The sequence below is a fragment of the Peromyscus leucopus genome, chromosome 16_21 (genome assembly GCF_004664715.2).
Source record: "Peromyscus leucopus breed LL Stock chromosome 16_21, UCI_PerLeu_2.1, whole genome shotgun sequence".
Classification (NCBI taxonomy): domain Eukaryota; kingdom Metazoa; phylum Chordata; class Mammalia; order Rodentia; family Cricetidae; genus Peromyscus; species Peromyscus leucopus.
The window spans coordinates 20,256,541-20,270,866 of record NC_051084.1 but is presented as its reverse complement, the minus strand read 5'-3'; the positions used below and the strand labels follow the sequence as shown (position 1 = coordinate 20,270,866).

Here is a 14,326-nt window from a genome sequence, read left to right as displayed (position 1 = left end):
TTAGTCAGCTACAACTGAGTTATGTTCCAACATTCAAGAAGCGGCTGCCGGCCGAGTTGGCACTCAAGACTCACCCTTAGAACAGAGGTTTGCCCTGAGCAGCAGGAAGGTATAACTCAAATGCTCAGTGGAACCTGGTGCTAACCTGTCATTCAAGTTGTAGACAGCAACTGATGTTCAGTAAAGGCCTGTCGATGAAGCCCACAAAAGCTCCCCCAATAGTAGAGGCAGCCCAGGGACACGGGGTCCAGAGCATACCTGCTGTCATAGAAACACCCAAGGCACACGAGACATTCTACATTGCTATCTCCACAGGAGGTCGTCTAACACTGAGAAGAGAGTGTCCACCCCAGAGGCATCTCTCTCAGAATCATGGTCAGCATTCCATTTCTACAAATCAAGGAATCCAATCTGGGAATTCAGCTAAGAGAAGAGCCAGCAGAAACCAAATGGACATGGCTGGGTTGACTAGGCCTATCTCCTGCATGGACCACCACAGAACCACCAAAATGACCCAGGGGACCCCGTCTGGCTGAGGCGTCATGCACACCCTCTGGGCCCTCTCACCCGGTGGGTCTTGCTGTGGGTGTAGAGGAAGGCCAGGCGGTAGAGACTCTTGTAGTGCTGCGGGAAGCGGCTCAGGCACAGGCAGAAGGAGGAGATGCACTGCTCGGTGAGGAACTGCCGCTGCTCCTCAGCGCCGGCCGGCAGTCCCTGGGGGAAAGCCGATGCCGCCGCCGGCTCCCCTAGGGGGTCACCCCTCTTCTTCCCATCCCACAAGGGAGGTGTGGACACCGGGGGCTTGCTGGGGATGTAAGCAGAGGAGTCTGCCACAGGCTTCTGGATGCCTGGTTCTACAACCCGGAAGGCCTCTGTGCTCTCCAAGAACTCCTCAGCTTTTCCTACAGTTAAGAAGAAAGAGAAAGTCAGTGTGGCTTTATGCTCCCTTCACGCAGTAGTCTATCACAAATGATGGGACACGTCAGTGAGGTGAAGGGACACAGGGTTGATGCCCATGCTTGATGGGCAATGAACCCAGCAATGGAGACACAGGCCTGGTGCTGGCTCTGGCTGGAGCCCCTACTTGCTCTGGCCACATAGGCTCCTGCCCCAAGACATGGGAGGTCCCAGCTGGCTTGCAGCAGAGGACCCAGAGGCTACAGAGAGCTGGGCTCTGGGGCTCCTACCAGGGAGTATGGAAAGGTGCCACAGAGGGGAGGAGACATCACCACTGCTGGTCAAACAGCCAGGAAAAGGTTGGCCAAGTGACACACCTCTCCAGTGCCAGCACAGGCCCTCAGCTTACAGCCTCCCCCAACATCCTGCTGGGCTGCTGCAGGTGGGGCAAGTGTTTGTGCACGGCACCTGCTCGACAAGTCCAATACCTCAGCGCCCAGCTGCGCTCCTCAGGCAGCACAGGGGAGCCAAGGATAGGTCTCAAAATGGCAGCACCGAACGGCCTCATACCACCCCTCCTGAAGCACAGCCTCCTTGGCTACCCATGGAGGAGGCCTTCTGGCTCAGGAAGCAAGAGACAAGGTGGCTTTAGGCCCATGGCCCTGAGGTATCCATGAGTTTGGCATATCCTGCAGAGCCTGCCTGGAGAAGGAGCCAGTACCCCCTATTCTGAAGACAATCTATTCTGTAGGTAGAGCCTCGACAGCCCTCCCCCTTCTGTGAGGGAGGCCTGGCAGTAGCTGAAACCTAATATGGCAAAGTCAAGAAGACCAGGACCAGGACTCCAAGTTATCCTCACAGCAAGTACCAGCATAACTGGGCAGACCTCAGGTATGTGGCAAGAGCATTGCTCTTTGTCAAGGGAAGAACTGAGCAGTCATTCTCCGGACTCCTCGGCTCCTCAGAACACCTCCTTTCCACCCACTTCAGTTGGACACACATACTGACCTCTGCCTTTTCCCACCGTTCTCACTTGCCCGTCACAGATCTCAGTGTTTCCTCTCAGGCCTCCCCACCCTGAGGTAGTGTTGGTAGAGGACAGACACAGACTGTCGCCGTGCCTAGCAGCCCAGCAGCCCAGCGGCCCAGCGTTCACTAGGCCTGTTCTCCCAGTCCCACCGTCTGCTCCTGCTCTGCAGGCCAGTGCCTCACCCCAGCGCCCACCCCGTCTGAAGTAGACTGAAAGAGTGTCCGAACTCCCAAAGAGTCTCCGGCTCCTCTCTTCTGGGCTTAGGATGCTGTTTGGACCCCAGCTTAGGGCTGGCATCCATCTTACAGGTGCTACATCATCTTGCTCACAAGCACGTCAGGTTTCTAATGTGTTCCAAATGCTGCTCGACACAAGCAGTGGGAAGAATGGCTACGAGCCCGGCCTGAGGCTCCAGGAAAACAAGGGAATTGGATGACGATACAGCCCTTGGTCCAGGGCAGGGGACAGGGGGCAGGTGGCAGAGACAACACCAGATGCTCAGACATAAAGTCTCAGGAACACAATGTTTACAGAGAGCAGGAAGAGGGAAAGAATTCATCCAAAGAGGGTTCAGCACACACAACTGAAGGACCAAAGAAAATGGAATCTCTGACAGTTAACTCAGCTGCTCAGAGTTCTGGGGTGGCCCAAGGGGTGTAGGAAAGATGAGGTGAGCTGCCTCACCCGAACATGCAACTCCCTCTGCTACTGGGCCTCAAGATCACTAGACTCTTCCACTTCCCTGATAAAGGAAGAGGGTCAGAAAGCGCTGTACATCCACGGGATGCAGCTTCCCAGCCGGATGCCAAGTACCAAACACCAGCAGCATGAAGATGGGATGATCTGCTTCTCCTACCCAAAGGTGAGGGAAACACACAGTGCCATGCAGTGGAAACTGGCTCTATCTAGTGGGTTTTCCGGGAAGGGTGGAAGGACCTGCCAACCACAGGCAATGCCACTAAGTCTCTATTCACAGGCATGTGTGGCCCCGGTCTAGTGTTCACTGCACGGACAACACTGGTTACTGACAATTTCTACGTTGGGTTTTGCATACTACAGAGTGAGCTTGTGTTTGAGTGCTGAAATTCTAAGCAATGTTCTTCTCTCTCTAAATACACACACACACACACACACACACACACACACACACATACACACACACACACACACACACACACACACACACACAGTCTAAGCATATATTTTGAAGGTCTGAGTCCTGCAAAGGTGAGCGTCAAAAAGGTGTCACAGTCAACAGTGTAAAAGTCTTTTCTCAGCATTAGCAGACCGGTGTGAAATGCGACAGCCTCTAAAAAAGAATGGAGGCCAGTCCCTCGAAAACAGGACCCTTCACACTTGCTGGACATTGTGGGAAGGAAGATGGCTCAGAGATAGGCATGATCCAGGGAGCAGACCCTGCTCCCTTCAGTACCCAGTGCCTGAGGTAGATCTGGATCTGTCACAGCCTGTGGTTAGTGGACACCGAATGCGTGAACAAGGGCCTGCATCCCATGATAGGGACTGGAGGAAGCAGCAGGCTGGGGGCTGGGCTGCCCAGAAGAGTGAGCCTGGAAGGTCAGGAGAGTGCAGCAGACTTCAGTGCACACTGGCCTGCAGGTCTGGCTTTCTCAGGGAGGCTGAGAGCTGGTCAAGGGCTAGAAGTGTAGCTCAGAGTCAAAGAACTCACTTAAACTAGGGGGAGAGAAGAAGGGGGCCAGGGACAGGAGGGGACATAAACCATTACTAGCCACTGTAATGGTCTCTGGTTCTACCCTAACATTCCTTACTAATGGCCAGCAATGTACTACTGCCCACCTCCCCTCACCAAAACAAACAAACAAACAAACAAAACAAACAAACAAACAAAAAAAGTCCTGATTTGAAAAGGCAGGATATTGGGTAATCCTTATCAGTTTAAAAGGGCCGTACCCCACACATGGAGGAGAGGCTGGTATAGTTTGGATGTGGAGTGTACCTCATAGCTCAGGTGTTTGAACACCTGCTTCACAGCTATTTCAGGAAGTTGTGGAACGTTTAAGATACAGGCCCTAGCTGGAGGAATGCTGGGTAGTCAGACCTCTCAGAGTACTAGCCAGATCCCAGTTCCCCTTTTGATCTGTCGAGACGGACCAAGTCTTGTCACAGCGTCAACTGCAAAGGACAGAGCTCGAGCTTCTGTAGACCATATCCCCTCAAACTGGGTGACCTCCCTTAAGTTGCTCCTCTCAGGTACCTCTGTCGCAGCGAGGAAAGGTAACTAATACTGAGGTCCATGACGACAGCTGCAGGCACAACTGTTCACTGCATGGTGGGTCACAAGACACAGAAGAACTGTCTCACTGTCCAAGAGCGAAACCAGTCATATGAAACTAGAACGCTGAGTTAGAGTGCAGAGAGCATGCTGCTTGTTGTCCTCCTGGTCTCGCTTCCTACAGAGTATGTATGCCCATTACAGACTGTCGACAGAAAGTGAGGCCACGGCTCTGCTGCTGCTTCCCTTTTCTTTCTGGTCTCAGAGACAAAATCTGCTACGTAGCCCAGTCTGCTATCAAACTGATGCACCAGCTGCAGCCTTCTGAGTGCTGGGATTACAGGGGTGTATCACCATCCCTGGCTTTAACCCCCTCTCTGTGTCTCCCCCCCCCCCCCGGTCTTTTGTTGTTTCTCTAGACTAAGTCTCACTGTGTAGTCCTGGCTGGCCTCGAACCCACAGAAATCCACCTGCTTCTGCTTCCCAAGTGCTGGGAGTAAAGCCATGCACACCAAACCCAGCTGGAACCTTGTCTCCTGATGGTGCCCAGGCACAGGTGACTCTATCTGATAAGACTCTTGCAAGGCCAGCAGGGAACAAGGAGCTACAAGAGTCCTATCCTCCTCCAAATGGCTTTGGCCCCACTGCCACAGTTCCAAGTGAGGCCCTAACTTACACAGACACTTGCTAAGGCCCAGGCCCCCAGAGTACGCAGGTTATCTTGCATCGAGCCCACTCAGAAGGCATCACAGAGTAGTGACTAAGGCTGAGCTCCTCACTCTTTCTCAATCTCAAGCTCTCTGCCCAGGAAATAGGAAAAGCCATGTTCCTTCCTTCCCGGGTGGCTGAGAAGGCAGCATCCGACCCGGGACACCTGAATGTGGGACTGGGCTGTCTGGCAAGTACACACATGCACGTCTTTAGCAAGACTGGGGAAACTCTTGGGAAGATAGTTGAATGGGTAGGGGCTTGCTGTGGAAGCAGGAGGACCTCAATCCAGATTCCCTAAGCCCATGTACAACTGGACACAGTAGTAAACACCTGCATCTCAGAGCTCCTGTGGCAAGATAGGAGGTGGTTACAGGAGAATCCATGAGAGCTCCCAGGCCAGCCAGCCTGAGGTACAGCGGTAAACAACACGAAGCCCCTGCTCACACAGGCTGAGGTGCGGACCTGTCCTCTGATCTCCACCTGTGTGCACGGCCCACACATCCCCGCACACACACCCATGCCCACACATCACACACACTAAACAAGAAAGGAAGCTTAACAAATGCATGGCCAACTAGCCCAGTCTGTGAGTGGCACCAGGGATGCCTCAGCCTGCGCACAGTCATGCTGCAGACTTAGAAGTGGGGCTCTGCCTGGGAATCCCAAGGGAGCTGGGCAGATCCCAGGCTTAGATCAGCGCTCTGCCCAAAAAAGGCAGATTTCCCAACAAGTCTGATATGATTCAGACTAAAAAGAAAACATATTTGTGACATTCAGAATCCCAAGACTTTTTCTAATAACCATTCACCAAGGCAGGGGGTGGGGTGGGGAGGTGCGCAGCAGACACACTACACTGACATTGTGAACACGGCTTTCCCAAACAAGCTTTATGTGTCATCACTGCATGACAAGTACAATAAAGCACACTTGGCAAACCATGCTCGTGGCAACACCTTCAAGAGCGGCCTCATTTAATTCTCACATTCCTGGGATTTGGCACGAGGCCTGTTCCTGTCCTATAGTGAGAAGAGAGGACCTGAAAGGTCAGCAACCTTCCCACTAACACCTCAGGGCACCAAAGCAGAAGCATGAAAACGGAAGCATGGTGGAGTCTAAGCTCTTCAGGGCCCAGAGTCCACAGTTCTTCTTAGACTGCCCCAGGAGATCAAAGCAGGTCCCATTTAGTAAGTTAGGTTTCTTACCTCTTTCCTCTGGGGGCCCTGGAAGATCTTTACCAGTCGGTCCTGCTTGAGCACTGAGCCCAGCCAGCCTCTTCTCAGCAAAGGGCTTCCGAGACCCCTCCAGCAAGCTTGTGGGCTCACTGAAGAAGTCCTGTGTGGAGCTGGAGTCCGACAGGGCCACAGCTGTGCTGTCCTGGCTTCGCTCTGAGGGAAGGAGGGAGCAAAGGGCACGAGTATGAACTCACAACATCTCTGCCATCAAGGGGTCTGCCAGGGCTAGGTTCTCTCATGGCTCAGGGCTGTCCTGCAACAGAGGTCCCTCAGGGTACCACTCTAACTCTGCTGAGCCCAACCCACCCAGAGGCCCTGAGCCACTTAGAAAAGGCACCAATCTCTATGGTCGACCTTCCTGAGTTTCTCCAAACAATGCTCTGGCAACCTCGACTGGTCTTGTGGAAAAGAGCCCTGCTGTGCACTGGCTACTATGGGAATGTCGCTGCGATGCTGATTTCAAGCTAAGTGTGCTGCTGGAGATGTGGCACCGAGAGACGGGCAGTCACCGTCACTGTAGTGTTGCCACCATACAGACAGACGAGACGCTGCAGTGGCAAGGAATCAGCTAACATTGTTAGGCAGGCATATGTTCTAGAATGAAGAGTCTAGATTCCTTTAGTCTTGGACACAAAGGCACGTTGTATTCACTCCCCGGCTATTCTCAAGTCTCCACAGGCACTCTAGAAGAAACACTAGATGCAGGCTGGGAGGAGGCTTGGTGATGCCTGGAAATGCAGGCCTAGGAAGGAGGGGCAGGTTTATCTGGACCCTTCACTGCTAATGAACAAAAGCTCCAGCTTTGGGGGACAGTTGGCAAAACCTGCCTCCAACACAGGAGAAGGGAAAAGAACACTTTCTGATGTAAGAAAAGGCAGGAAACCTACCACTTGGAAGGGACAGGGTCACTAAGAAAGCTGTACCCCTGAGATGCAGGACACAGAACCTTCCTAAGTCTGAGGTTAAATCAACAGAAGAAAGCCACCGTTGTCTCTGCCCAGGCCAGCCAGCAAGTACCCACCAGCAAAGAAGCAGAGGAGCCTCTGCTGCAGGAGAGAGGGGCAGGCAGGCAGGGAGAGCCCGCAGAGGCCTAAAGTGGAAGGGAACCAGAAAGCCGAGCAAGTCTAATTGTGAGGGACTATGAGGCTGGTGGCACATTGAAGATAATCATAGCAACAAATTGCAACCCAGCTCAAAGGCTCAGAGGTAGAACAGAAAATCTATTCCAGGAATAAACGTTATTTATTTCAGATAGCTTCTCTGATCCTACACGTGATATCTGGTATTCACTATAAAATTATAAGACAGATACACGTGTGTTCAGAAACAAATAAACAAAAACCCATACTGAAAAGAGGCAAAACAATCAACAGAACAAGAATCGGGGATGATCATGGACTATCTAAAATAGCAACAATTACTGTGATGCATAACTATGATTGGATGTTAAGGCTGTAGTAGAAAGTCTGGACACTACCCCTGAACAGATGGTGAATTTCAGGAGTGAGCTGAAAATGACAAAGAAGAGTCAAACGCAGTTTCAAGAAATAAAACCAGTGACAGAGATGAGATGAATGCCTTTGTCGGCTCCCCAGCAGACACGGCACAACTGGGGTGGAGGAGGACCCAAACTTGGAACTGGAGGACTGAAGAGATGGCTCAGGCTCAGAGCATGGCTGCTCTTATTTATAGAGGACTGGAGTTCCGTTCCCAACACCCCACAGTGGCTCACAACCACCAGTTCCAAGGGATCTAGCATCTCCTCTGGTCTCTGTGGGCACAAGACAGTCATATTTCGCATATGTATGTATGTGTATACACACGTACACACACACACACACACACACACACACACACGCACAATACTCATGCACACAGAAAAAATAAGCTTAATTCCTGGTACCACAAACTAGTTAAGTATGAGTAATCCAAATTGGGGGGCAGGCAGCGGTGGAGAAACAGAACAGAACACCCATTAACTCATTAACCAGAGTCCCTAAAATGAGAGCAGCAGACAGGAGGGACACCGTAAGAGACAATGACATGAGCACCTGCCCAGCAGGTGCAGAGCTCTGGGTCTGCCCAGCACGCAAAAACTAAACAAAGACACGGAGTTACCAAGAACCTCAGCAAACACTAAGCAGGGAAAGGCCCCTCGACACATGATGGAAGGGGTCACATCCGAGCAGACTCAGACTGCAGAAAACCAAAGACAGAAAATCTTATGGGATTCAGCAAAAGACACACAGGAACAGAGGAAGAATGGCAGGGCTGGAGGGAGGGCTCGGAGGTTAAGAGGGCCTGTTGCTCTCGCAGAGGACTGGACTTGGTAGCACTCACATGATGTTTCACAACAATCCCTAACTCTAGGGCAGAGGGTCTGACACCCTCTTCTGACCTTCAAAGGCACCAGACAGAACACTCATAAATATTAAATAAATCTTTTTAAAAGGTGAAGAAGCGGGGTAGCATATGCCTAGGAGGCAGAGATCTATGTGAGTTCAAGGCCAGCCTGGTCTACAAAGCGAGTTCAGGACAGCCAAGGCTACACAGAGAAACCGTCTTGAAAAACCAAAAAATAAAACGTAAAAATAAATAAAACCCTAAAAGAAGGAGGAAAAAAAAATACAAACTTCTGATCAGAAAGCATGCATCAGATAAAATCTTTGTGGGGGATGGGGCATAAGCGCGATTCTTTAATCAGTAAAAATAACTTTCTAAAAGGCAAGAGTAAACAAAGGTCTTTGGCAGATAAGCAAAATCTGAGTAAATTCATTATCAGCAAATATGAGTCACATGAAATGTTAAGGCGGAACAAGTAAGAACCCAGACAGGAAACTGGACCTGCATAATGAAGCTAAGCACTCTAGAAATGGCTGGCACAGTGCTAAACATAAAGACTTTCTTGCTGGCTGTGGTTGCTCACCTGTAGAACCATCCCTGAGGAGGTGGGAGCCGAGACTTGGTGTCAAAACACTAACCTGAAGTAAGAGCAGTGGCCTGTAGCCTGGTGAAGCATGTAAAAGTGAATAAAAGAGCACACAAGCTCCGCACTGCTGTGAGGTAGTGCACTCTCTTTAGGAGGCTGGTGGTGATGAAGGGTATATTCTGTTAGCCCTAAGGCATCAACTACATTTGTCTAACGCATGAACAAGGGATCCGGTCTGTGTAGTTAAGGTGAGCAGCCGTGCTGGGAAATGGACAAATATGTGCCCTCTAGTCATCCTGAGGTCAGTTTCTCAGAACTTCTGAGCACAGGGGCAGAGGCAGACAGTCCCCATGGCCCTTCCATTCTTCCTTCAGAACCCTAGAAATCAAATACTGGTGACTATATTAGCCCCTGGCAGGCAATCCTGAGGGCCTGTACGAGCCACTAGGTGGGCAAATGGGAAACGAGGTGGAATTGTTTCCATAGAGTGGAAAGCCTAGACTCAAGAAGAGCAGACTGTTGGTGCTGAAATCCTGCTCCTCCATTTCCTAGCTTGGAAATATGTGCACGTTGGTTTCCCTACATGTAGAACCAAGGAGCAGTGCTCACTTCCCGAGACTGTCATCACAGTTACGCAGGTTATTCGACACCAAGTGCCTGAAGCAGTGCCTGGCACACAGTGAAGTTGTCAGCTTCACTATCCACACGGAACTGTTTCAGAGACCAGGTGTGCTCTATCAGTAATGCCTCAACCGTACCATAGAAACTTCATTCCAATGGCGTTTTACCAGCCACACTGCAGTGGGTACAGGTGCACATTCTTAACCAGAGCTCAAACCCTGACCTCAAGCAGCGAGGCAGAGGAACACTGAGAATTCGCTCTTAACCTCCAACACCTGTTCCACTGCTCTGGCCTTGGGACAAAGGTGTCAACATGGCCCAGATTGTTGTCAAGTCCACTGTCCCGTAAGTGATGGTCATACGTTTCAGCTGGCCAGGCACGATAAGAACAGAGGATTTGGGCCATGGTTGAGAGCCGAGCTGGAAGCGGGGAGCTAACTAGATTTGTTGTCATGTACTGATAAAGAGCTCTTCCCTTACTTTCCCTCATTTCAGAGGCTTCATAAGCACCGAATGAGGGTTAAAGGCCAGGCCTGCTACACTCAGAAGAAATTCCAAATGTGAGTCTCCACTATAAAGGCATCATTTCTCCCTCTGCAGAAGTCAGACAGCCCATTTGCTAGCTCTGTAGAAAGAGAATGACAAATGGAAATGCTGATGTTTCCAGTATCATATAAAAACATCAGTGCAGTTAACTTAAAAATATTATCATTGGTGTGTGTGTGCATGGTGAAGGGCCACAGTGTACATATGGAGGTCAGAGGGCAATTCTGTGGAACTGGTTATCTTCTTCCATCTTTATGTGGGCTCCAGCGATGGGACTCAGGTAACCAGGCTTGCTCAGCAAGTGCCTTTCCCTGCTTAGCCATCTTGATGGTCCTTGTTGAAGAACTTTGAACTTAAGGTCTTAGACCCACACTCCAATCTCAGATCTGATAATGTGCTGGACAAACAGGGCTGAGTAACTGCTGTCTTAAGGCCCCCATTTCATGCCCCCCACACACACACACCTGGAGCTGAGGACCAAACCAGGGTCTTGAGCTTGCTAGGCAAGTGCTCTACCACTAAGCTAAATCCCCAACCCCATCCATTTCACGTTTCTTTACTGTAAGTTTTAGTCTCCTTATTTCTGAATATGGGATCTTCACAGGGTCTATTTCCTGACACACATTATGACAACATAATGATCTATTCCATCCTACAGCAGTTACTCTGGCCTGGACAGGGAACATGGACAGTTTGGGCAACGCTAGAAAGGCCTCAAAGCCTCCAGAAGATGGCAGGCCTTGCCTTTGCTGTTAAGGTCTCCATGAACGCCAGGCCAGGGCCAGCTCATCTCGGGCAACAGGAAACATGCTGAAGTCACTGCTGACTGAGAAGCACATCCAACACTGAGCTTCAGGAAGCAAGCCTCTCCAGGATGATCTCACCCACTGGCAGACTGCCCCATCAGCTCACTGGCTCTCAAGCTGTTAGGCGCTGGGCCTAACGGAATTGCCAGTTTGGTGGAATCCCAGCTGTGATCATTGCAAAAACAGAGGGTTGACTTAAGCAAACGGGTATTTACTCCTAATGAGCTAATGCCCTCTCCACATTAAACACGAGGGGACCGCGGGTCCACCAGCAATGCAGGGAAGACTACAGTGGAAGCGGTGAGGGCAAGGGATGACGGCGTGGAGGCTGGAGGCTGTGCTCCACGGAAAAGCAACACCCACCCGAGAGAGCCCTCTCCTAAGCCTCTCAGGGAGCACTAGAGCCAACAGCAGCCACAGGAGAGGGACGGACCAAGGAGGGACAGGCCTATGGATGCACTTTCCCAGGCCCTTCCCCATGCCTCTCACACGTATGAGAACCTCTAAGAGCTGGCAGAGCACAGGCTGCCATTGGTCCTGAAGACGTTGTGCGAGCTCCAGTTCTCTCTTAGGGATGAGCACAGGACAATGCAGCCCTAAGAAAAGTGCAGCTAATGGAGCCAGAATCATCAGTCCTGTCACAGTGCTAGGCAGAGCCGGGTGTGTGTGTGTGTGTGTGTGTGTGTGTGTGTGTGTGTGTGTGTGTAAGAGGTTGTACACAACAGAGCAGAACTGGGAAGCTGGGGTGGTGGTGGGGGCTGGCAAGGCTGCTGCCCACTTGTGGGATTCTGGGGGCTCACGTGCATTAGAAGACAACAAGGGATGAAGGTCAGTCAGCAGGATCTCTGTCTGGCGTGCATGAAGTCCTAGGGTAACTCCCATAACCCAACATACACCAGATGTGGTGGTGTACACTTGTAATTCTGACACTCACTAGCAAAGGCAGAGGACCAGATGCTTAGGGTCATCCTTCACTACATAGCAAGTTCGAGACCAACCTGGATTATATGAGACTCATCTTAAAAACAAAAACTTTAAAAAATGAAAGAGGACAAGTATCTTTTCCCTATTTCAAGACTAAAAAAAGGTTAAGATTTATATTTGTTATTTTTAATTACGTGTAGATGTATATGTGCATGTGGGTATGTGCACCTGGGTACTGCGTACAGGTGATCTCAGAGCCAGAGGTGTTTAATCCCCGGAGGCTGTGAATCACATGACACGGGTGCCGAGACTTGAACTGAGTCCTCTGAAGGGAAGCAACGTGCTCTTAACCACTGAGTTACCTTCTCCAGTGCCAAGATTAAAAACTAAATTCCGTGTCTTTCTTTTTATTGTGTATATGTGAACATGCATGCACACATGTCCCACATGTGTACACAGAGGTCAGAGAGGTTACAGGTTCTCTCCTACATGTAGGTCCTCAGGCTTAGTAAATGAGTCTTTTCCTGAGGAGCCAGCCATCTTGCTGCCCCTCTACCCCTCTTCTTTTTTTCCTTTGAGAAAAGAATCTTATTACCCAGCCTATGATACCCTGGAACTTGGGATCCTCCTGCTTCAGGCTCCTGATGTCTTAGATTGCAGGCAGGAGTTACCACACCCAGTTGAGGTGAATTTCTCCAAATATGAGACACTAATGGGATGCAAAGTTCAGGATGGTGGGTGAGTTAAAATAATCCCAATTAAAAACTCCAAGAAAACACTCAAGGTTCCACATCAAGAACCCAACTGGCCAAAAGGAAGTCAAGTTTCACTCCTTTTAGCAACAGGGTAAGAACAAATGAGAAGCTCTCACAGTATGGCTCCAAGCCTGGTGAGGCACTGCACACCTTTAATTCCAGTACTCAGGAGGCTGAGGCAGAATCCCTGACTCGGGGCCAGGCTTAGCTACCTGCCAGGACCCAGTGTAAAAATAAACAAATAGGTTGCTTTCGCAGGGCATACATACAGAGCCTCCCGACTCCTCTCCTAGGGAGTCACATCTTCTCTGGTTCAGCTGAGGAGCTTGGGAAGGCAAACACACACAGAGAACCAACAAGGTGTGCCAGGACCATACAGCATGACCAAAGCACCTCTTCCTGCCAGCAGTGGTGAGTGGGACCCCCACAAAAAGGAATCTGACCCTGTTCTCCCAAAAGTCTCCCAACTCGTGGCCTTCTTGAGTGCACTGGCCCTTGCTTGGCTATATGCCTGGTGACCTGAGAAGACACCCTTGCCAAGGGCCTTCCGGGAGTCAGGAGGAAACTGATCAGGAGAGGCTGCTCCAGGCTTCACACAGTTCTTGTTACTCCCCAGCAACTGACCGACTTTGGACTCTAAGGCTGGCCTTGTGTTTTGGGAGAGCGGCTGGACTGTCGTCGCCTCTGCCTGATTTCACTCAGCCCTGAGCTGTGCGTCCATCAGCTGCTGGCAGGAATCAGCTGCTGGCAGGAATCTGGGTTTGATTCCCAGCACCCACGTGGAGGCTCACAACTGTCTGTAGCTCCAGTCCCAGGGGGTCCAACATTCTTTTCTGATCTCCCTGGGCACCAGGCACATGCATGGTACACAGACATAAATTCAGGCAAAATAATCATACACATACAAACAGATTTAAAAAATTCAGTCAAACTTCCCATCAGGCTAGGTGACACAAATGGACCCTCTAAGCGCCACACACAGCCCAGTTCTGCCCTGAGTCTCAGAAGTTGGGGGCGTATTTTTATGAAGAAGTTGCCTGGTGGCCAACAGGAAAGATTATTGCCACCAGCAAGTAGGCTGCAGCTGGCCCTGAACTTTTTAAAAAGTTCTTTTAAAAGTTTGCTTATACAGCAACTTTCCATAGTAGCGAATAGCTGGGACAAGATTAGAAATCCCTGATTCTCTCAGTCACACAAAGGCACAAGAGCCACCCCAGCCTGCCCTCTCTGAATCCCAAGGAAGTGACTGCCGGTCACCTGCTGCGGAGTCCCTGGCACCCTCCACCCCCAGGGCAGGATCCAAAGGAATGAGAGCCCACCACAAAGAGGGAAAGGGCAGGCTGGTGACAGAGAGACAGCCTGTCCCATCTGCTGTGCTGAGTCTTTCTTTACCCACAGAATGCCCCCGACAGTCTGAGAGATTTTACTAATGGGATGGAAGCTTCCAGAATCTCCTTCAATGTTTGTGCCACTTCTTCCCGCAGTAAGACTTCCAACAGCTCCCGTTTATTCCCTCAGCTTAGGCCACCGAGCATGCAGAAAGACACGTGACCACGCCACCCGACTGCAGTGGCGCTGACCAGTGAACCTAAAGAGATCACAATGTCTGCCAACCAGAAAACAA

At 50.7% G+C, this 14,326-nt stretch overlaps 1 protein-coding gene across 3 annotated transcripts in view; it reads right to left on the bottom strand.

Annotated features, from left to right (window-relative positions):
- Positions 1-14,326, bottom strand: part of Cabin1 (calcineurin binding protein 1) — a 126,825-nt gene that overhangs the window by 46,806 nt on the left and 65,693 nt on the right. For all 3 annotated transcript variants that reach the window (XM_037199671.1, XM_028874232.2, XM_028874234.2), the window contains 2 exons: positions 6,092-6,274; positions 568-902 (listed from right to left, as the gene is read on the bottom strand). In XM_037199671.1, coding sequence (XP_037055566.1) covers positions 568-902; positions 6,092-6,274 — 518 coding nt within the window. The remainder of the gene's footprint in view (positions 1-567; positions 903-6,091; positions 6,275-14,326) is intronic.